The 21,520-nt window shown below is 38.4% G+C and overlaps 1 protein-coding gene across 1 annotated transcript in view; it reads left to right on the plus strand.

The window, feature by feature from the left end:
* Nucleotides 1-18,590, plus strand: part of ST6GALNAC3 (ST6 N-acetylgalactosaminide alpha-2,6-sialyltransferase 3) — a 213,031-nt gene extending 194,441 nt beyond the window's left edge. Inside the window, exons 4-5 of the mRNA XM_041421850.1 lie at nucleotides 13,038-13,145; nucleotides 15,330-18,590. Coding sequence (XP_041277784.1) covers nucleotides 13,038-13,145; nucleotides 15,330-15,516 — 295 coding nt within the window. The 3' untranslated portion in view covers nucleotides 15,517-18,590. The remainder of the gene's footprint in view (nucleotides 1-13,037; nucleotides 13,146-15,329) is intronic.
* Nucleotides 18,591-21,520: the final 2,930 nt, after the last annotated feature.

Below are 21,520 nucleotides of genomic sequence, written 5' to 3' on the forward strand. Positions count from 1 at the left end.
GCAAACAGTAAAATGAAGTTAAGAGTCAATCATTCCTAAATCTCATGTATTTCTACTAGAAAGAACAAAGAAATGAAAACTCTCTTTGCTGGTGGTGTTGCTTTCAGTTTGGAAAAAGAAATATTCTCCTCAATTTTCTGAATACTTTGTAATATGCACTTTTGCACTGTTTCCTTCTTCTGGTCCTATATGAGGATGCTCATTTCCAAAACCTTTAAAGCATAGACAAGTTTGATTATGACTTTTAAAATCGGATTTAGGTAAGGAAGTCCAATTTATACAAGCTTGGAGAGGTTTTGTTAATACCAAGCATATCTGACTGTGCCTGTCTTTGTACCTTTGCCGGATTTCACATTGCCTAATATAGTGTTCGTCATGGTTTTAATTTGTCCTCAGAATGGATCTCTTTTATGTCTGCTATTTACCATCCTTGCCAGAGTCACTGAGCACAAGAAATACAGTATCTACAAGATGCAGAAACTGCTTTCTTCCTTGCACTCATGTAATATGTAATGGATGGTTTTAAGAAAGGATCTTTACTCTGTGCTTTACCTATTGATGTGTAGGATTTTGATTTCATTTGAAATGAAAGGCGTAAACCTCAGGTCTGAAAACTAATAGAATTTCTGCATTTACCTGCTGATCCATAGCCTTTAGGTTAGATTGTGTGTCAGCCAGCAGTTGGCTTGTTGAATGAAGCAATACTTTAAAACTAAAATGAAAAGATTTCTGTTATATGTAGCCTGACACCAGATATGAAGGCAGATTTCTGCTGGCTTATTATTGGAAATATTTTCCAGTGTGTGTCTGATAAGCGAGACTGAACAAGCTCTAGGAAGTAGACTTAATCAGATAATGCTGACTTGCAGACCAGAAAAAAAGAGAAATGTATTTTCCTAAGTGCTGTGCCTTCACTTGACAAGACTGAGGACAAAATGGTTGGTGTAATGGCAAAAGGCACTCAGAGAACAGGGAATAAACCTGCTGCTTCCTGGGGGTGCCTGTTGTGTCTAAGCCTTTTTTCTTGGGTACCTTCATTGTCTGTGTCATGGAAGGTTTACATCTCAGTGCTTGAGTGCATTGGCACTCTGGAGATGGGGTGTGTAGAAAGGACTGAGAGAACACCAGACTGGATCAGCTCCTCATGTTTCAGTGAGTCTAGGTATTTTTTTGGAACTTCAGAGGAGTTCAAAATACACTTATGAGAGGGTCCCTCTGAAGGATCGAGTGCTGTCTTCTGCTCAGACTCTTAGTGCTGCAAATCCTTTCTGGAAATACATTTGAACACTGAGGATACGCACAGGAGAAACAAATTCTCAATATGGTTACAGGACCTTCGTGGTGTTGCAGCATGGAGAACAAAGGAGGGTCTTGTGGTAATTCTTGGAAAGAGTTCCCAAAGAACTGAAGCAGAAAGATTCCTCTCTTCTTTCCATGCTTAGGTATGAAGTGGTCATTACCACAGTTTGATAGTTAACACAGAAAGTTATTTAATACAACTTCAGATTCTTTTATGTCTTCAGATTATATGTAGATAATAATTATATCAAAGGCAAACATAATGCCACATTAATATTGCATGACAAATGTGCATACTTTTATTTGTCGACCTGAAGACATTAAGAAAAAAATTGGTGGAAGATCCTCTTTATTCTAAGGGTTTTTTAAAACAGCTCGGCTGTTGGTTTTGTCCCTTAAATGTCTCTGCTCAGGGAAAAAATGAATTTAATTGCATAAAACCTACTCAGCAATGATTTTTCCAGGGAAAAGATTAAAGTTTTAAATGGATTGAGTGCTCCTGTAAGTATATTCACATTCATACGTGTCTGGACTGAACATGCCATCTGTGGCTTCTGCTTTATTTTTTTCTTACTGTATATTTGGAATTCAGAATAACATTTATTTTGTGAGGAAAAAAAATCAATAAATCATTTAAGTTGTCCTACACTTTGTATACCTATTTGTAATTAGTATAATGTCTTTGTTGGCAAGGGCTTATCAGGCACATAGCATGAAGAGGCAAAGAAAGAGCTTTATAAAGAATTATGTTGTTTTGTAAAGCTAATTGTGACACTATCTCTGCTATTGTATGTGATTGAACTCTTAATTTTTAATGTGATATTCCTTCCAGTAGTGTAGCTCCTACTGTTACCTGAGGCTCTCTGTAATGTAACCACAGAACAGATTTTAGTCAGTTCTAGATTTTACAGTTTGGTGCCAAAAGGATGTAGTCTAGACTTGAGTCAGCTAAATTGTGGCAAGAGAGTTGCAGTTTCTAGTTAGTAATCAACTAACTTGTTTTAATGTTTGTTATGCAAATATTGTAGATAAGAATTTAATTAACTGTGATGTCTTGAACTGTGGTGCCAGGGGAGCAGCCACAGGCTCCTCTGATGGGTCCTGTCACATGTGTGGCCTTCAAGGAGCTGCTTGTCTGCACAATTCCGTGATAACATTCCCAAGTCTTAACTAGGTGATACTGGGAATTGCTGAAAAGATGATGTTACTAAGAGCAGTATAATGTGGAAGAGAAATCAGAGCATTTGTTTATAAAGCAAAGGACCACTGTCTCACTTCATGAATCCCACTTCACTTGGGTTCACTGTGAATATCATATTTCTGGTGCTAGCTGAAATCCTCACCATTCCTGATACCTAGGCATTAGTTTAGACTGACAGTGAGCTGCCTAGATGATTGGTATGATGATTCTTGTGTTTATTATTCTCAAAAAGCTGGATTGCAAAAGACTTGGAAAATTAAGTAATTTACTACTTCAGTTGATAGCAGAGAAGCCATAAAAATTCTGAATTCGAGCATTTAACTGCCATTCTAATAAGTATGGAGATTCTTCTGAAAGCTTCCACTTGTATTATTAACCTCCTGCAGACTATTCAATGAATATTGGAATAATATATTCTGAAATTGTCCAGTGCTGAAGAAACTGTTCAGTGGCATAGTAGGAAATCAGCTGTGACCCCTACTTCGTCTTCCTGTGAGCTTCTCTGTGGCAGTCTCCTGCTTTTCTGAACTGTTTGCTCTACCATGCTTTTTCTAAAGGCTGCCATCTGAGAGAGGAACTTGGGCCATTCTTGGCTCTGCCAAGTATGTTTGCCTACAATTCAGGTGCTGCCTCCAGTGTAGGTATTTGAACCAGTGGCTGCAGGCGTCTGGCCTTCAGAAGGCCCTGCTGAATAAATGTAGTGAGTTTGGGGGAGCAGAAGGGGAATTACAAAAACTAATCCTGGGTGTCCTCAGGATTTGGGTGACATTTTAAGTGAGGCTTTAATTAGACTTCAGTCTCTTCTGCCCACAATGTGCATGAGCAAAAGATGCCCTTCAGAAAGCCACCTACTATGTAAGCCAAGCAGTGGAGGAGTAAGAGGAAGTTTCAGTAGCTCAGATGTGAGGATTATTTCTTGATATTTGGACAGAGATGAGTTAATTAAGAAAGCAGTGAACGACTTGACCCATTTCAATGGAAGATAGATAGTAAGCAAGACCCTAATATTGATACTAAACCTTAGTATAATACCTATATATGTGTGTGTGCTTCATTAAACTGTATGTCAAAAAAGAAAAAGAAAGAAAAGGAAAGAGAAATATTTTGTTCCTTTTATACTTTAAGGAAAAGTTAATCTGGAGAAAGTTACAGTAGTAAAAGGGAAGGCAACATCTGTGCTAATTAGCAGTTAATCTTCAAAGCTTGACTGATGGGTGACTTTATGGCCTCTTGCAATTGAATTAAAATTCAGACCCACGCAAGTTCTATTTTTACCTCTTTTTTCCATATCAGAATAATTTGTCTGGATTTAAGACTTCATTTTTGCTAAAAATATTGATGTTCCATAATCTAAAATGAACTTTGGTTAGTGCAAATAGGCAGTGTAAGAAGAGCTCTGTGGCTCTGGATGCAATTCCAGAGAACTGGCTGGCTCTGTGATGTGATGCAGTGCTAGGGGTAAGGACAGGTATGTTCTCCAAAGAATCTCTTTCTCTTGGGTATTTGGCTGTTAAGCTCTTTGGTTCAAAAACTGCTGTGTGTGTACAGTGCCTTGCACAGTGAGGATTCACAGTGCTATTGTAATGTAAATAATCAGTTAGTATTTAGCAACAAATTAGGAATGAATTTTAGAATACTTGGAAACACTCTTCTGAATACCAGAGCTGGAGAGAGACAAGTTGTTGATAGAGGAATGTGCACTGATGAAGGTCTAATCTGTAGAGTTTGAGGTCTCTTTTTCCAGTGAATATTATCTGTTCAGAAATAAAACGTACAGTTTTATTATGTCAGTACTCAGATAAATGTGAAATGTGTGGAGAACAATGTAACATCACCTTCTCTTCCATAACAATATCAAAGAGGTAGTGCTTGAACTATCACAATGACTGCAGGCTGTGGAAAATTTGAAAGGGTACCAGCTGATGTACACCAGTGTGGGTTCTGTCAGCTGAGTATCTGGTCCAGCGTTCTGCCCTCTTAAATGAACAGACTTAGGGTACAGTCTCGTGCTAACTATTCTTTCATTTTCACCATAGCAATAAAACAAAATGTCTTTATAAAAGTCTCTGCTCACATCTCAGTGTCACAGAAATACAATGTACATCTTTTCAAAGTTGTATCATATTTTCGATTTAAACATAAAAAAGACCCAACCTAAAAGAAAATGTTTTTATGAAAAATTTAAGCTCCTTTGAGACAAGGTTAGATGAATTCCTTTTAGTGTCTTGTATTGAGATGGTAAGAGCTAATCAAGAAATTTCTTCTGTATTCACCTACAATACATTTCACTAAAATATGCAGCTAGGAGTAGTGAGTGCCCTTTAATACCAAAAGAAAAGGGTGGAAAAGCCTCCTTAATTAAATCTCTTCAGGGATCCTGGATTAACTGCAGCTCTGTTTAGTTTATATCCTCCCTGTAGAAAAATGTGCAGACCCAAGACAGCAAATATTGATTTAAATGGAGATGCAGGGAAAGGGCCCCGTTGTCTTTTTTCTTCCACTTGGCACAGTTTTTAGTTTTGATTCATTTTTGGTTACAAAGGATGAAAATCTAAATCCTTCTCTACTCCCTTTCACGCTGTGTGAAAATATTGAACCAGGACTCAGCAAACTGGACGCAGCTACTGGTGAAGAGAAGAGCACATAAAGCTGCCCTACAGATGACTGTGGCACCAGCCCTGAAACCTGTGCCAGGGTTTCAGCTGTTGCTCCCTTTGTCACAGCCTCCAGGGATTGCAGTTAGGCTTCAGCCTGGCATAGTCCAGTAAGAGGTGGGGAATGGAGGGACAGGGTTACACCATGGTGCCACCAGGGAAGTTTTGGCATCACCCCTCATTTGATTCAACCGCTGTGAGCATAAGTAATTGTCTTGTGGAGCAAGTGCTCTGCTGCCATTGACCAGAGGAGCTGCATTTCCTGATAAACAGTCTTCCTAAGCATGGAAATGAATTTTACTCAGCTGATTTTTGAAGAGAAAAATGGCTGTGTAAAGATGCCAACAGCTTAGCCCGCAAACCTGCTTATGTGAATTTAGTTTTCCTTCATTCTAAACGTAATTGCATGTTTGTAACATTTGCAAACAAATGTTTGTAACATTTCTCTGCATCCTGTCCTGATTTACACATACATTTGATCATCAACAAAATCCAAGTGCAAATGGAGATGTGTGGAGCCATGCACTTCTCTTTTTGCACAGTGCAGCTGCAGCAGGTCGAGGTTGTTTGTGATTGTGCATAAACTGCTCAACTGCAGACCCCAGGGGACAAGTGCAACCCAGGCACTCATGAAAAGGCATCTTCTGCTGATAACTTCAGTGCAGGCAGTGGCATGAGCTGTGACTCCAACCACAGCCTGTACTTATGAAAGGGAAATAAAGAACCTTGACTCGAGAGAAATCAAGAAAATATGTGTTTCTGGAAACAGAAGGATTAGGAAAGAGAGTGGGGAAGGAAAAGAGTTTGAAATTGGGATTTACTGTTCTGTAAACAGTTTGCACCAAGACTACAATTCTTACCTGAAGACTCAGTGCAACCTTTAGAAGCCCAGTGGCTGGACAAAGTTCATCTACCAATTCATGTTCTCTATAGGGGATGCCATTCATCTTGAAGAGATTAGCACAGGTTTGAGAATGCATGAGAATCACCTTGAAATAATATATATGTGCGATATATAGGCTGGAGGGCAGAGTTTACAATTATAATTCTTTAGTCTTGTTTCTCTTCTGTGTGCTTTGCAGCAAGCTGGACCTCTATGATCACCCTTGATAAACAGGAATTCTGCTTTTCTTCTTTGAGCTCAGCAGCAGAGGTGTCTGAAGGAGCCCTCTCTGCCTGGGTGAAGTAACTTCCTTGTCTTGTTGCCTGAGTTCAAAACTGAACTGAGATGCATCAAAGTCAGATCAAGGAATCAGAAATATGGAAACTACAGAAGCTTGGACAGCAGAAGTCAATTTTCTCAGGCTGCCTTGTTTTTTTTTCCTCTTCGTTTCAGATGTCCATGAGTGTATTGAATAGACAAAGAAAGAAAGGAAAGAAATTAGAAAAATGTACACAGCACAAAGATTGGAAATAAATCCATAATTAAATACCCAAGCAGATGCCTCAGCTATTCCTGTACTTGTAGTAACAGACTAGTCCTTATTTCTAGCATTGATTTTGCCTGTCTTGCCCAAAATAATAAGTAAATAGTAAGTCAAGTAGTTTTGGTCTTTTTTTAATTAGATGCAGTTAAATACAAAGCTATCATTTCTCTGTTCCTTTTTGTGATCATTCATAAGTATTCTTCTTGTCTTTTGTTCAAGGCCATTTTGACATGGGGTTTATTAATTGTTACATCTCTTTTTAAATCACATTGTGGGGGGAGATTCTTGTGGGCCAGTTTGTGACCTAGGAGTAGCCTTTACTGCAAGTTTATAGCACTCAACTAAAAGGAACTCTTGTACCTGTGTTCCATTGGTGCAGTATTAATATAAACAGAAAGGAAATATTTCTGGAGATTAATTGAACAGTATGTCACCCAATGCAGCTTATTTTCAGGATTCACACTAGGGCTGATCTACCAAGAGTTTGGGCTGGCTGGAGTGCATCACTTCTCCATACCCAGGTACATCTTGCTGGGTACAGTCACTGCCTGAATTGGGAATGTGGTCTGTGCTGTTCATAATGCATTCCACTTGTTTGAGCTTTGCATAAAACTATACATGATGGCTAATAAAGCATCTGTCCCTGTGTAAATGTTTCACTTTTCAGAATGACCTGAAGCAGGATGTGTGAGACAGTCTGCTCATGGCTAGAGGGGCATGGCTGTTCATTATTAGATGTCCTGCACCATTATGGAATACAAAGCAAACGTGTGTGTACACTCACACTCACACACACCCACACACACACAAAAGAATGAATAATTATGATAAATGGCTGCCTAACAGGTATCTTTATAATGCAGAAATAGTAACCATTTTTACCAGCTAAAATCAATTCTCTGTGCTTCTGTCTTCTTTGCTCTTCTCATGCTCTTTTTTCTTCAGAAAGTATGTAATGAAATAATTAGCAACAAAGTACCATGTCTTAGAAAAAAAACAGAAATAAATCCAGGCTAGGGCTGATATTCTTCAGGATTTAGAGTTTTGCCCTTCTCCTGTACCAAAGGTACTTCCTTTACTCCTCTCAGAAAACAGCTCTCTGGCAAGAGAAGTGTGTGTGCTCCTCAGGGGAGAGGTGAGAGCCTTGCTGTTCTCTCAGGGGTGGGTGCATTTTTCTGCCAACTCATTCCAGTCTGTCATTTAGAAACTTACATCTGATGTAAAGAGAAAGGCATAGACCAAAACTGTGACTTGGGGAATGTGGGTGTTTAATTTGGCAAAGCAGAAGAGTTTTACAGCAGCTGTACTCAGAGATGCTTCCTCAGGGGAAAAAAAAAAAAAAAGAAAGGTCAGTCAGCATAAGTAAAATGGAAACATTAATTTGGTTAGTATAGAATTAAGCAGTGGCTCACCAGTATGCGCTGGCAGATAAATTTCCTGTATTTTTGGTTGTAAGGAAATATACAGTGATTCAGCAATGCAAAAGCCCAGAGAAACCCAGGGAGAAGAAGAGGTGATTGTCTTTTACAAGGGAGTGCAAAGGGGACTTGTATCTTCTCCCCTCATTCCCAAGGACCTGTCACAGATGAGGCTGACACAGGGCAGGTGACAGAGTGCCAGGCAAAACCAGAGTACCCTGACCCCTCACAGAGGATTTATGTTCTCTTGATGCACCACAGATACAAAGAAGTACCAGAGACAATTCTACCTGAACATAGTCTAAATTAATTCTGACATGTTTTTTGCAAATATTTCTGTTTATTTTGAATCATTTTAACAAACCTTTTTGTTGGAAGGGCATCTCACATTATGAAGCTTTTATTCTGTCTGTTATAGGTCTCTGTTTAGACCAATATTCTTATTTATACTTATTTATTAATCAAGAGGCCTGACAAGCTGCTGCAAATAAAGCTGCTGCTGATTCAGTAGTTTGGTAGGAGAGTCATCTGAGGATTAGATTCTATAAACAGCCTTTATGAAAGGATATATTTTTTGTCAATTAATTGGCCTGGAGAATTTTGTCATTTCAATCTGTCACTGTTGAATTTTACTTTACTGCAATATTTTGAAATTAACTCAAAAAGGAAAAGTGTCTGTCTAATGCTTTTGGCAAGCTCTCTGTTAATTAATAGCTTTTTGAAGTGCTAAATTTCCTCGGTTTTATCTTAATTAACACTCTTAATTGACCTTCTATGATCTCTAGTTTCTCCCAAGAGAATTAAAAAATAGACTTCTAAGTTCTTTTCTGCAATCAGATTGACATGCAATTGCTTGTGTAGACATCTTCTCTGCCTTCACGTTTTTTTCATTTTTATTTTTTACCACTGAAGTCCCCACTGGAAATTACAGTCCATTGAACCATAGAACTAAAATTGATTGTGCACATAAAAAATCCTGGAACAATTGAATGCAGAAAAGAACTTCCTGGAATTCTGTGCTAAATTCAGAGCTCAAGTGACAACAAAACTTTTACTTGATTTGAACTCACCTGCCCTGGATCACCAAGAAAATATTTTATGTTGTTCCATTTACCCCCAGTGACAGAAAGAATGAGTTTTTCCTTCATTTAGCCTACATCAAAGCACGGTTATAGATGTCAAACAAGATGAATTTCAGTTGCCAACGTTTTTAGGGTCCATTCTCTATTCCATCTTCTTTATATCAATTTCTTATTCTTTTTGTGAAATAGTGGAAACTTAAAGGTGAAGAGCCCTGTCTAATTGCTTTTATTTTAAATTAAATTTTAGTTAAAGCTTTATGTGTCACATATTACAACTCCGGCAGTCCTAAAAGTCCATTTTACTATTTTCTTCTGAAATACAGAATGCAAGTCTCTTTTGTAACATGTTGTGAGAAACTGTAGTCAGTTCTTGCTGCTGGAGTTTATGGAAGGCATTACTAAAAATGCAAATTCTATGTTTTGAGACTTGAAACTTTCAAGTAACTATTAATCTTGGAGCTTACTTTTATATTCTGAGATTAAATAATGACATTTTAAGCACTTAAACCTTCACTAAGAGCAAGATAAGCAAGCATATACTTCGTTTCAAGCATTTTAACTAAGTTGATTCCACTGGTCTTTTCATGTCTTTAATGTTAAGCATATGCCTATGTACTTTTCTGAAATGGTGGATGGTATTTAGCAGAGTGAATTACAACCTATAACTACCATTTCTTTAAGAATACTAATAAAGTAGGAAGTATGCAAAATAAGGTTTCATTTTTGAGGTAAACAAAGCAACTTTTTTGTGAGCATTGCATTTTTATTGCTGCATGCAGCTGTAAATCATGTCTGGAAAGCAAAGCCATCTTTTGAAAAGTGTATTTTGAAAAACAGTGCATTATTTTCTCCTGAGCTGTTGAGACAATTTCCTGTCCAGATCTGGTACCCCATTAATTTTATACTATGAAAAAAGTCTCTCTGAGCCATAGGAAACAATTTTGGGATTGTTGCACATACATATATCACAATAGATCTGCCTGCTTTAGTTCTGCAGATGAGGTTTAACGAACTCCTGTTTACCCTACTTTGGGATTAATGTCCTTCTTCCCCCAGATTTGTGTGGTTACATAGCCTTATGCTACACATAAATGGAGGATTTTTTTATTTCCTATGTGTAAAATTTGAAATTTGAGTGCAATTACAGTAACAAGAGGGACTCTTTTTCTAATGAGTCTCAAAAACCCCTGACCAAGAAACATGTAAAATTCTCCTGTAGAGAGGGAAATTGAGTGCATGGTGTTAGCATAATAGCAAGGGCTGAGACATTGCTTTGCACTACAGTTTTATGGGATGATATTTTAAAAGGTATTTGGAGATTTATGGCTTTTTAGGGATGGCTAAAATTGTTTTCGCATTTCTAATATTGTTTTCATTAGAATTTTGAAAGCATGTTTATGGTATCAGATTGAATTCTAAGGTGTTACCAAATCATCCAGAATCTCCACTGCTTAAGTATATTCCCTTATATCCCTGTGTACCTTCAGAGGAAAAAATGGGATGAATATAAGTGCTTTGGTTTAAAGTATATAATCTGTATTCTGTCATGTACTTCATCTCCCAGGGAAGGTACCTGGGAACTCACTCTGCTGTTTTTATTTATCCTGCCAGTGCAGTATATAGATGAGAGGACTAAGGTCCAATGGTGTTAAAACAAGACATGAAATATTGATTAATTCTTTTTTTAAATTCCTTTTTCCTCCTGAGTATAGCAAATTTCAGATGCTGTTGTCAATATAGTGCTCTCCAATAAACCTCCATTATCGGAAGGGTCCTGATCTTCATCGTGTTCTTATAAATGGTTATTATGATTCTAAAGCGCTTTGAAAGCTCAAGGCCAGTGTTTTCCTGGTGCAAGAGCAGAAAGCAAGTTAGAAGCAATGCAGCCTTTTATCATGGCAGAATGTTATTTTGAAATAACATGAATTGGATTGGGAATTCTCCCTGCTAGACAGTAGCAGAACATTCTGGTTGAAGAGATGAAGATCCTGATGGGACAGATAAACAGCTGTACACTTTTGTGGCTATAAAGGTGTCAAAAAAAGCAGCACAATTACAGTTGGTTTCCACCTAATGAAACCTGGATGTTTGACACCCTGCCTTCAGTTTCCACTTGTCGTTCTTCAGTTTAAGTTAACCCTTTATTTATTATTTCCAGTATGATTTTTACAAAAGCAGCTAAACAGATACTTAGCTGTTTCCCCAAGGGAAAGGATATTTCAGGAAAGGCAGGGATAGAAGTTCACACCAGCTCAACCATGAAGGGTGACAGACATGGGCAAGGAAGTGAATATTTTAACTACTTTCAGTGTTCTTGGACTGAGCTCTGGGAATGGAGGCAATTGTTTTACACTAAAAAAACCAAAGGTTTATTTAAACTGGAGTGTACTGGAGTTTCTTTAGGAACGTAAAACTCTTGGAACTTTTCTGGTATCCATAATAAAAGGTATTTCACCGAGAAGGAATTTGAATCTCAGACCTGTATGTGCCAGGTAATTGTCATGATAAAGGTTGTACAACTACTTTTTCAACCATTGTCTTAAGTAGTATTTAGTTCAGCTTGAGCAAGGCTGTGACACGGAATCTGTGCCAAAAGCCACTGATTGGTATATTGATGCAGAGGAGGGAGGCAGGAGACTGGAGTACCTTCTTGCTCTGAACCAGGAAAAAACACCTGAGGTTGGTTCTTCTGTCTCACAGGCAAGTTGGGGCTCATAGGCTGGGTAAATTCCTATATGTTTTTTTTTTTTTCCACATGAAAGTTTTATTCCTACACCAGGATGAAAATGTTTTCAGAAGATTTTGTTGGTGACAATAACTGATTTGTACATAGGCATACTTGGGAGTTCTTTTACAGCAAAACTTAATTGTGTGCAAATGTTAGGCTGCTTTAACTTTGGATGGAGAGCAGACATAGACAAAAGCTAAGAGCTTACAGGTGTGGCAGAAAGCTCATATATCCCCTCCTCTCAGTCACACCCAGCTCTATTGAGGTGCTCTATTAAGATGGTTTTGTGGGTTTTGTGAGTTTTGTGGTATCTTTCTTTGGAAACGGGACATTTTAAAATAATTTGAAGATAATTATTTTTACTGATTTCAGTCAAACTGAAAGCAATACATGCACAAGGCTGGACTTCACCCAGTTCATAAGCAGCAAGGGGTGAGTGTGCTCTCGCTACTGGTGAGGAGTGGAAGCAGTGAGTCTTGCATGTCCAGGTTATCTGGGTAATCCATTGACTCCCAGTCCCCCACTGGTAACATTGGTGTGAGCAGAGCCAACAGGATTTGGTTTGTGGTTGACAATGCATGTGTTTGCTCAAACAACTAGTCTGTGAGCCAAATCCTTACACATGTAATTCTTCTCACTGGTGCAGGTAATACTTCTGGGCTGATTGAATGTATCTAGACTGTCAGTGTGGGCACTATCCTCTCATGCTTTTCTCTTTGCTATGGTCGCTCAAAGAATTATAACACAAAATTAGGTAAAGGGATATGCACAGAATTTTGTTTTTCAGAACCTTGTATTAGATGGTTTTGTACCAAAATATCCTTGGAATTTTCCTTATTGTGTGAATTTTCAAGTTGAGGATAGCTCACTACAGATTAAGGTTTTGCTTGCAGGTTTTGCTTTTGTGTTTTGGTAAACTTTATCTCATTTTACAAACTCCACTAATTGCTGTCTTTCAGATGTGAAAATAAATAATTTTCTGTTTTACTAGAGATGCACTGTTTGACTTCTGATATTGAACATGGGGTTTTTTTTTGTGGAAAATAGCTGGAGGCCCCAAGCTGGGAAGAATGAGAGCATATTTATAAATAATTCAAAGTAATTGTATGGTTTTGTCAGATTGTCAAGCTGCTTAATGCCTTTTGTCCCAGGCAATAGATTGTATTTCTTTGATAAAGTGTTGATAATTTCTAATTGCAGTTTGTTTTGTGTGTGTTATATTTTACAGAGTCCAGTCAGGCTCATATCTCAGCACGGGTTGGTTCACCTTAATTTTGGCTATGGATGCCTGCTATGGAATTCATGTCTATGGGATGATAAATGACACCTACTGCAAGTAAGATCATAGAAAATTATTTTCATGCATCTACAATTCTGATGTCTTGTCAAAATTTCACAATTGATTTTAATATCATAAATCCAAAAAATGGATCAGGCAGTCATTTCCCAGTGTTTTCATTGATGTGACACTATTGTCAGCATATTCCCTCCTGATATGGCATGTGCTGTTGATAAAATAAAAACATTTACAAAATCTAACATCAGATGTCATAAGGAGCTATTTTTAATCAAAGATCTTTTGCAGTTTCTGAATTAGCTGGAAACAAAGTATGCTCATATTCTTTTGATAAAATGTACTTGCTTCCATTGCTAAAACAAATCTATAGAGGAAAAAACTAATACATTGCTTTCTGAATACCAAATACACTGGAAGTGAAATAAAATGATTAGCCCAGGATAGTTACCTGAAATTACATTTCACTACCATTGAGCAACCTACTTGAACTTTCGCAGTTATATATGGCTTGTTTTGAGAAGTAGAGCGTTCTAATTAGATAATAAAATAAGTCCTGTGAGCTTTATCACCATAAACTGACATAAATTTCAACCAACTACTATTGGTGACCTTACAGTGACAGTGGTTTAATCCTATGGTCAGAAGTGCAACTCTAAACGCAATTTTTAAAAGTCCAAGTTAAATACTTTAATCTACTGTGTATGGTAGAAAAATATAAAGTGAAACTATTCCTCATTCATGCAAAAAAGCAGGAAATGTCATGAACAATGTATGGTACTAGTACATACACATTTATTCTTCTGTACCTAAGCTGGCCCAAGTCCTGCATGTAACCAGTCCAGTGCATCACAAGCTCCTAAAGTCAAGCCTTTGTGCAGATTCTCACTCCACATTCTGTGTCACTCCAATGTGAGACTCATTCCTGGCAGAACCTAAAAAATCTCACAAACAACAGAATTTGAATCACAGCTGTTTAATTAGGATATCTTAACATTAGAGGCTGACTTTTTAGAACTTGCAAATCTCACTGATTGAGTCATCCAGATGGAATGAACAGAATGAACATATGTTGTTCTTTGTTTATGAAAACACACAGTAGGCACCCTGGGATGAGGGGTGACAGGACTAAGGTTGTCCTCAGAGAGCTCAACCAAGCTGGCATTGCATAGCCCTGATGTAAAACCAGTCAACAGCATGATAGCACTGTTGGCAGCAGAGAAGGATGTCCCCTTTGAACTGTGATTCTGACTGAATTACCCACTTAAATTGGACGTTACCCTTATAACTGCCTTGTTCAGCCAGTTCAAGAACCAGTTTCAACAGCTGGGACTATCCAGTGAGAAGACTTTGTCTAGGGAGGGAGCCTTGTGGGCTGAGTTATCACCGGTTAAATAAAAAGAACCAGCCCATCTGCTCCTCACTGGTGGGATCGGTGTGTGCTGAGAGATACACTGAGCTTCTTCTGCCTTAGGAAAACTCCTAGAATTCATGATGTAATGAAAGCCCTTACAGTTTAGCAAAGGAGTTCAAGTGCTGACACATGGACAGGATTTCAGATCATTCACAGAATTGTTTAGATTGGGAAAGACCTTTAAGATCATGGAGTTCCATTGTTAACCCAGCACTACCAAGTCTGCACTAAACTGTGTCCCAAGTGCCGCATTTGCATATCTTTTAAATACATCCTGGGCTGGTGAGTCAGCACTTCACTGGGCAGCCTGTTCCAGGGCTTGACAACCCTTTTGGTGAAGAAATTTTTCGAAATATCCAATTTGAACCTCCCACGATGCAGTTTGAGGCAATTTCCTCATGTCCTGTCACTTGTTCCTTGGGAGAAGAGACCAACCCTCTCCTCATTACAATCCCCCTTCAAGCAGTTGTAAAGAGTTAGGTCCCTCCAGAGCTTCCTTTTCTCCAGGATGAAGACTCCCAGCTCCCTCAGTTGTTCCTCGTGGGAGTTGTACTCCAGACCCTTCACTGGCTCCATTGTACTTCTCTGCACTCACTCCAGCACCTCAGTGTCTGTCTTGGAGTGAGAGGCACAAAACTTAACAGGGGATTTGAGGTGTGGCCTCAGCAATGCTGAGAACAAGGTACAATCACTGCCCTAATGGCCACACTGTTGCTGATCCAAGCCAGGATGCTTGTATCTCGTATTCAGGTGTGTTACTTATTTATGTTTTTCTTGAGGATACTACTGAAGTATATCTTTCTTCTCCCTAGGTCAGAAGGCTTTCGCAAAGTTCCCTACCACTATTACGAGCCAGGAAGAGATGAGTGTGAGGAATACTTTCTCCATGAAAATGCTCCATATGGAGGCCACAGGTTTATCACAGAAAAGAAAGTATTTGCTAAGTGGGCCAAGAAGCACACAATAATATTCACACATCCCAACTGGACAGTGTCTTGATACTGGTTTACTTAACTCTCTCTTGACAGCATATTACAAAAATGTCTCAGTTTACAATAGTTTTGCTTACATCTGGCTGGGCTTTCTCAGCCTAGGTAACACTAAACTAAAACCCAGAAGACAAAGATGGTGGTCGTTCAGCTGTTAAGCAAAATTAATCATCTGTGGAAGGCAGACACATTGTTTGTTATTTCTTAGGGTTTTAATCCACACTATGCACTTTATACTTTAACTGGATTTTACTTCAAGACAGGAGGAGTTAACACAGATCTTCTGTATATACAAGTGCACACAGAGAGCATGGTGGTCCTTTGAAAATTGTCCATCATCTCAGACATTTAAAATTATTATTTGCAGCTCATTTGCTGCACTGAAGCACTAGTTCCATTTGTGGTATCAGTAGAAATTTTCACAAGAGAAATGTGAGGAAAAATACAGACCTCCAAGGTCCAGGAGTGAGTAAATTTTAAAAAACAACAGCTGAATGCATTGATACACAGTATCTTGTGAGCACTTGCATATATGGTAAAATTAGAGATGAGCTAAGCATGGTTCTTGAACTGTACCCAACTGTTGATTGAGAAGATATTACCTACTCAAGACTCCTGATTAATTCATAACTTCTGAAATGCAGCTTCCTTCCACCTTGGTCAGTCTGCACCATCTAGGACTGTGTAGTTTGTGCTTTTTGAAGCTGTTGTCCTACACTTCAGCTCCAGCAGAATGGCACTTGGCAGGGATTGTGTTTTGCAGCCCATGATGAACCTTTGGCTGTTGTACCAAGCCTGCTGTCAGTACCCAAGCTGGTGAGTGTGAAGTTGTCTCATTAATATCTCCATTTACTCCAGTTGTGCATTTGACTTGCTCCAGCATCCAAATAACAGTATTTTGACAGTATTTCCCATGCAGCCATCATAATTTATTTTAGATCTCCAGTTTCTACATCTTTAAAAAAAGGGTAGTGTCTATCTACCTCACAAGAGAGTTGTGAGGACTAATTTAATTTAATTTAAAGCACTTTCCTGATGCAGAATGCTCCAGATCATTTATTTTTAACACAAAAACAATGGTACCTGTCATTTATTCTTGTCTGTTGGGTCTGTCTGAAGAAAGTGACAGTGTATCTGATTCTGATGGCAAATTGTTCTGTGCATCGCTTTCCTACTGAGGATAATTTGTAATACTGAGTTCTATCAGCTTGCATTGCTTCAGATGAAGTTGAAAGAATTCCCCATCTCACAGTATTATCTGCACATTAAAAGGCAGTTCAAGAATCTTAAAATATACTCATCTCTAGTTTAAGTATGTATTTCCAAGCTTACTATCGCGGAAAGTTTTCAACTGCAGCAGACTCATTTGTAATATGACCATAAAATACACATGTGAGTTTTATTTAAACTGTATTTAAACTAATGCTTTAATTTTAGAATGTGTCCTATGAATATTTTAACATCGAGAATGTCAGATTCAACACTGTAATAGCCAATACTGTGAACACTTGAAGGAATTATGTGTGGAACATGTCACACAGGGTTTACTCACACTACTTAAACATTAACCAACAGGAAACTTTGTATGCTTTTGTAAATCAAGAAAAGGGGAAAGTAAAAAACTATTTTTACATGTAAGTATTTGTATACTGACTATTTCCTATTGTATATTTGTATATATAAATCTATATTTTATATGTTCATTGCATATATATTATCTCCTCAACAGCTCCAACTCATGATGGGGAGGAAATCTCTTCATCAGTACTCCTCCTCTTGATCACTGGTTTCTTGTTCCTGTTGGTAGGTGATTCCAGGGTATCATCTCTGCTGCCCCTTCTATTTTCTACCATAAATGCAGCTCTCTGCTTTTATTATTTTATATAGCTCAGCTTTCACTGCTTTCTTTGGTACTCTAGGTATTCATTCTGGTTGTCAGGCTGGGGCCGTGCTTTTGATCTTGGATAAACATCTATATTCAAACACAGGCTTTGTCCCAGGTTTCTGGCATGACTTTGTCTCACCTTCCTCTTTGGAAAAGAAGAACAATAGTATTTTCCTACTCCCTTTCTTGACTGACTTTCTTGAGATGTTGAGATGAGTATTCCCATTTTCAACTTATTTGTATATCACTTTGAAGAAAAGGTGTTCTAAGTGTCTGCAACTTACAGGCAGTGCTGTGGCATACAAGTAATTGAAGGTGGCTGTTTCTTGTCCATGGAGCTTAAATCAGTTGCATGCTGATACAACATGGGATGAAATCAAAAGGGGAAAAAGGGTCATGGTTGGAAGAAGAGCTGTGGTAGATAAACCAGATTTATCACCATGCATCTGTTCAGTTCACATAGGTGACTGGATGTATGGAAAGGTAATAAAAAATTGTAAGGCAGGATTTGAAAAATTCAGGACATACAGAATTAGGGAGAATGTTCCATACAGTTTACAGGGCAGCCTGGGAAACCCTGTCATTCCCTTGAGAGAAGAGGAACTGCAAGGAAGAACATCAGCCAATTGAACTTTTATTTAGAAGCTTTCTGGGTTAATAGAAAACTGCTATGAAAGTGCTGCACATGGAAATTGTTTGGACTGGACAGACTTCCGTGGAAGTGTCCTCGTGAAGCAGAGTGTTTGTCCCCCTGGGTGTTTCTCCCCAGTGAGGATAACGATTCTGCCTGAGTTTGTTCACCTGGTTTTTAAGCTTGAGAAAGTTTTTAAGATTATTAATACTTGCCAATTCACCATAAAGGTGTTGTAAAATATGTGCTTCATTCTGAAGCTCTTTGAAGAGTGCTTGCATGCTGCATGAAACACGATCACAAAGGATAGCTAAGAAAAATACAGCTCTAAGAACATCTAAATGTACACAAAATTGAGAACACAATTAGTTTGGGTGTCACAGAGCAAATTAAAGGTGTTGCTCTCTGCCTGGATTTGCACTTAGAGCAGATCCACATTAGAAAGATTGCAGCAGGCTTCATTCATACTAGAAAAAATGAACATCAGTTCTCTTATTTAAATGAGCCTGTTTTTAGCAGAAGTTAAATGCATATTTACATGATTTTTATTCTATAAGTAACTGTGACCACTGTGTTAAGGATGATTCTACAAAGAAGTTACTTGGTTGAAATCTGTTGAAAACCAGCTGTGGTACTAAAGAAACAATGTCAGTACTTGGATGTTTATAAAGGATCTTGGTGGTTCACCTTCTGAGAGCAGTTAAGAAATCAGCTGAGAATCACTTATTAATTCTTCAAGATAAAACTACTACAGTTTACCTGAATGTAATCATATCCTAATTGCTTATTCATTCAAGCAGTCCTCTTTTAATCAACTACTCATGAGTATAAAACAAGCAGGGAGTTTACTTGAGGATTTCAAAATGCATTTTCACGTTGCTGCTAATAGAGGAATGCTCAAAAATAGTTTGGCTTTTTTTTTTTTTTTGCCATCAGTGAGCTGAGTAGTCATCAAAAGTTTCTTCCAAAATGTAGGGGGGATTTAATAAACTTTTTTTTAAAAGAGGGAAAGACATAAAAAAGGCATAAATGGCTTGGTTTTAATAAACATTTAAATGTAAATATACTTTATGTTTTATGTTGCATTACCTAATGACTTTTTGTTTTCAAAGTAGAAAGTTTTAAGTAGGAGCAGTAAATTTCATTAAAAAATATCTTTTTGACTGGCTAATTACTATTCATAGATAATTGACTAAAATAGTGTTGTTTTTTCTTTCCAAATTGACATAGCAGACATCATCCCAACTTTTTCATCCCCATTAGAAGTCCAGATCACATCCTTCTGCTTATACCAAGGCCTCTTCTCAGAAAGAAAAAAATTAGTTTTTAGATCCAGCCAAATTCCCTTTCCATCTGGGCTGGGAGGCTCCATCTGCAGACTGCTCCTATCAGTTACATCAGTAAATGGGGAGGACTTATGGAGAGCTCTACTTAGGAGCAGATGGTGTTCCAACTTCTAAAAAATGCCCCTAAAGTGCTTTAGGCAAGGAGTACCCATTGATCTCTCTTGGAAATACTTTACTAAAGTGTTTGGTTTCTTCAAATGCCTTTAGCTCCCATGTAGAATAATTGTCCTACTCTCTCGAGTAGGAATTATCAGCAATGGGAAAGCCATGCCCTTTACAGGAAAAAATGGATGCAAATTCTGTGTTGTTAAATATTTGCACATAAACACTACCAGAGATGAAGAAGTCAGCCTGACACAAGTTATCAGAACACTCACTTGGCTTTGGCAAGTTCATGAATACAGCACATACCCCAGTAAAATCCTTGCACTCCTGGGTGCCAAGGTAAGCAGTTTTGTCTGGGAAGCACCAAAGCACAAAATGCTTTGCAGAATTAATTAAGAGAAGCCCATCCAACTGTTGGAGGACTGATGCTGATGGTCTTCCATTGTTCACCTGCTAGTGGTCTGGACTGAAGTAGGACCCCACACAAAGATAGCTGGCAGCAGAGCACAGATGCTCAACCAGAAGACATGTCCAGGTAAGTAAGAATTAAGTAAGTAATCCCTTGTGAATTATACCTGGATAATGCTCTTAGTGAGCAGAAGATCAGAAGCCCTTTACATATTGATGCTTAGAATTTGCTGTCTTTTTTTCTGCATGTATGTCAGAAATAGTGTGTCTTTAGTTGTGCTGAAGCAAGCCTGGGGTGTGTTCATGATGAACCTTAGGGTACCCACAAGAGTGAACCTTGGTGCTCACACAGGAGCTGTCTGTGGGCATTGTGATGTACTGTGAGCAACAGTTGTATATTACTAAAAAAGTCCTGTTTTTCCTGGCTATATTTAGTTCCTTTGGGGGAGGAAACGTTTCATTTTCAACAGATGTGTTTCATTCTGTTGCTTCTTTCCTGAGAGGATGCACAGGAATGAAACTTAACCATAGAGGAGTGAAGCCAGCCAGCAGATTGATTTCTATTTTTCTGGCTATTGCTGTGATGAGTATAGCTAAAGTCATAGGGAAGGGGGAAGCTTTTTGTAAACCTTGTCTTGCATAATCTGCAGAAGATTGTGTGTCTGTTCTGGATTAGAGTCTCCTAGGCAAACCCTCTAAAAGGGGCTGAAGGAGAAAGAAAAGGTCTCTCTCCATTGAAAGACAGGACTTCTGTGGAAGCCATACTGACATGTGTGCCACATCTGGGCCTGCTCCCCTAGTTTTTGTAGGTCCCTACCCAGCTGCAGCTTTGGGCCCTTTCCAGCCCCAGTGGAGAAGAATTCTCCATCTGACTTAGGCAGCATGTGGTCCACACAAAGCCTGCCCATCCTCCCCTTCAGTGGACCAGCAAAGTGCTGAATCTGCCCTGGGGCTGCAGTGTCACAGCAGGGACACTTCCCAGCCAGCAGCGTGATTTGCTTGGGGCACAGTCTCACCTCAGGTGCTGAACTCTGGAATATGATAGGAAAGGTATCACTGGGTTTTGTTATTGTTTGTGTTATTAACTCACAAAGACTTACTGTTTTATGGGTGTCTTAAACAGCTCATTTCGTGTCTTTTTTTGCATTGCTTGCTGCTATTTCTGGGAATTCCTCAAAATATGCAGCTGTCAACATCTGCCACTGCTGTTCTAGTTTACTGGAAAGAGACTGTAAACTTGAAGTAATGCATGTTCTTACCATGTATTATGCATGATAGCATGTTACACATTTTATTCTCCACTATAATAAATAATGTAAGCTTTGTGTAAACTTAGTTCAAGCAGCAGAAGTAGTACTTTTTCTCATATCATGTGTTGCCCAGAGCACTTTGCTGGAGCTGTGTAAATGCCATTAGCAGCTGGCAGCAAACAAACTGTTGAAACCAGTCAGGAAATAATTACTAAATTTGACATTTTTCACTGAAATATCAGAAATGATTCAGCTTGCTTTTGTGAACCTACTGTGGCACTCAAAATCACAGTTCTGTTCTAAGGAAATCTCACATCCCGAGTGTAACTTGGGAATGACTTTTTTGACACAGATGTTGTTGAGAGGTTAGGAGAGCAATGATCCCAAAA

The sequence above is a fragment of the Onychostruthus taczanowskii genome, unplaced genomic scaffold (genome assembly GCF_017590055.1).
Source record: "Onychostruthus taczanowskii isolate IOZ18803 unplaced genomic scaffold, ASM1759005v1 scaffold7, whole genome shotgun sequence".
NCBI classification, from domain to species: Eukaryota; Metazoa; Chordata; class Aves; order Passeriformes; family Passeridae; genus Onychostruthus; species Onychostruthus taczanowskii.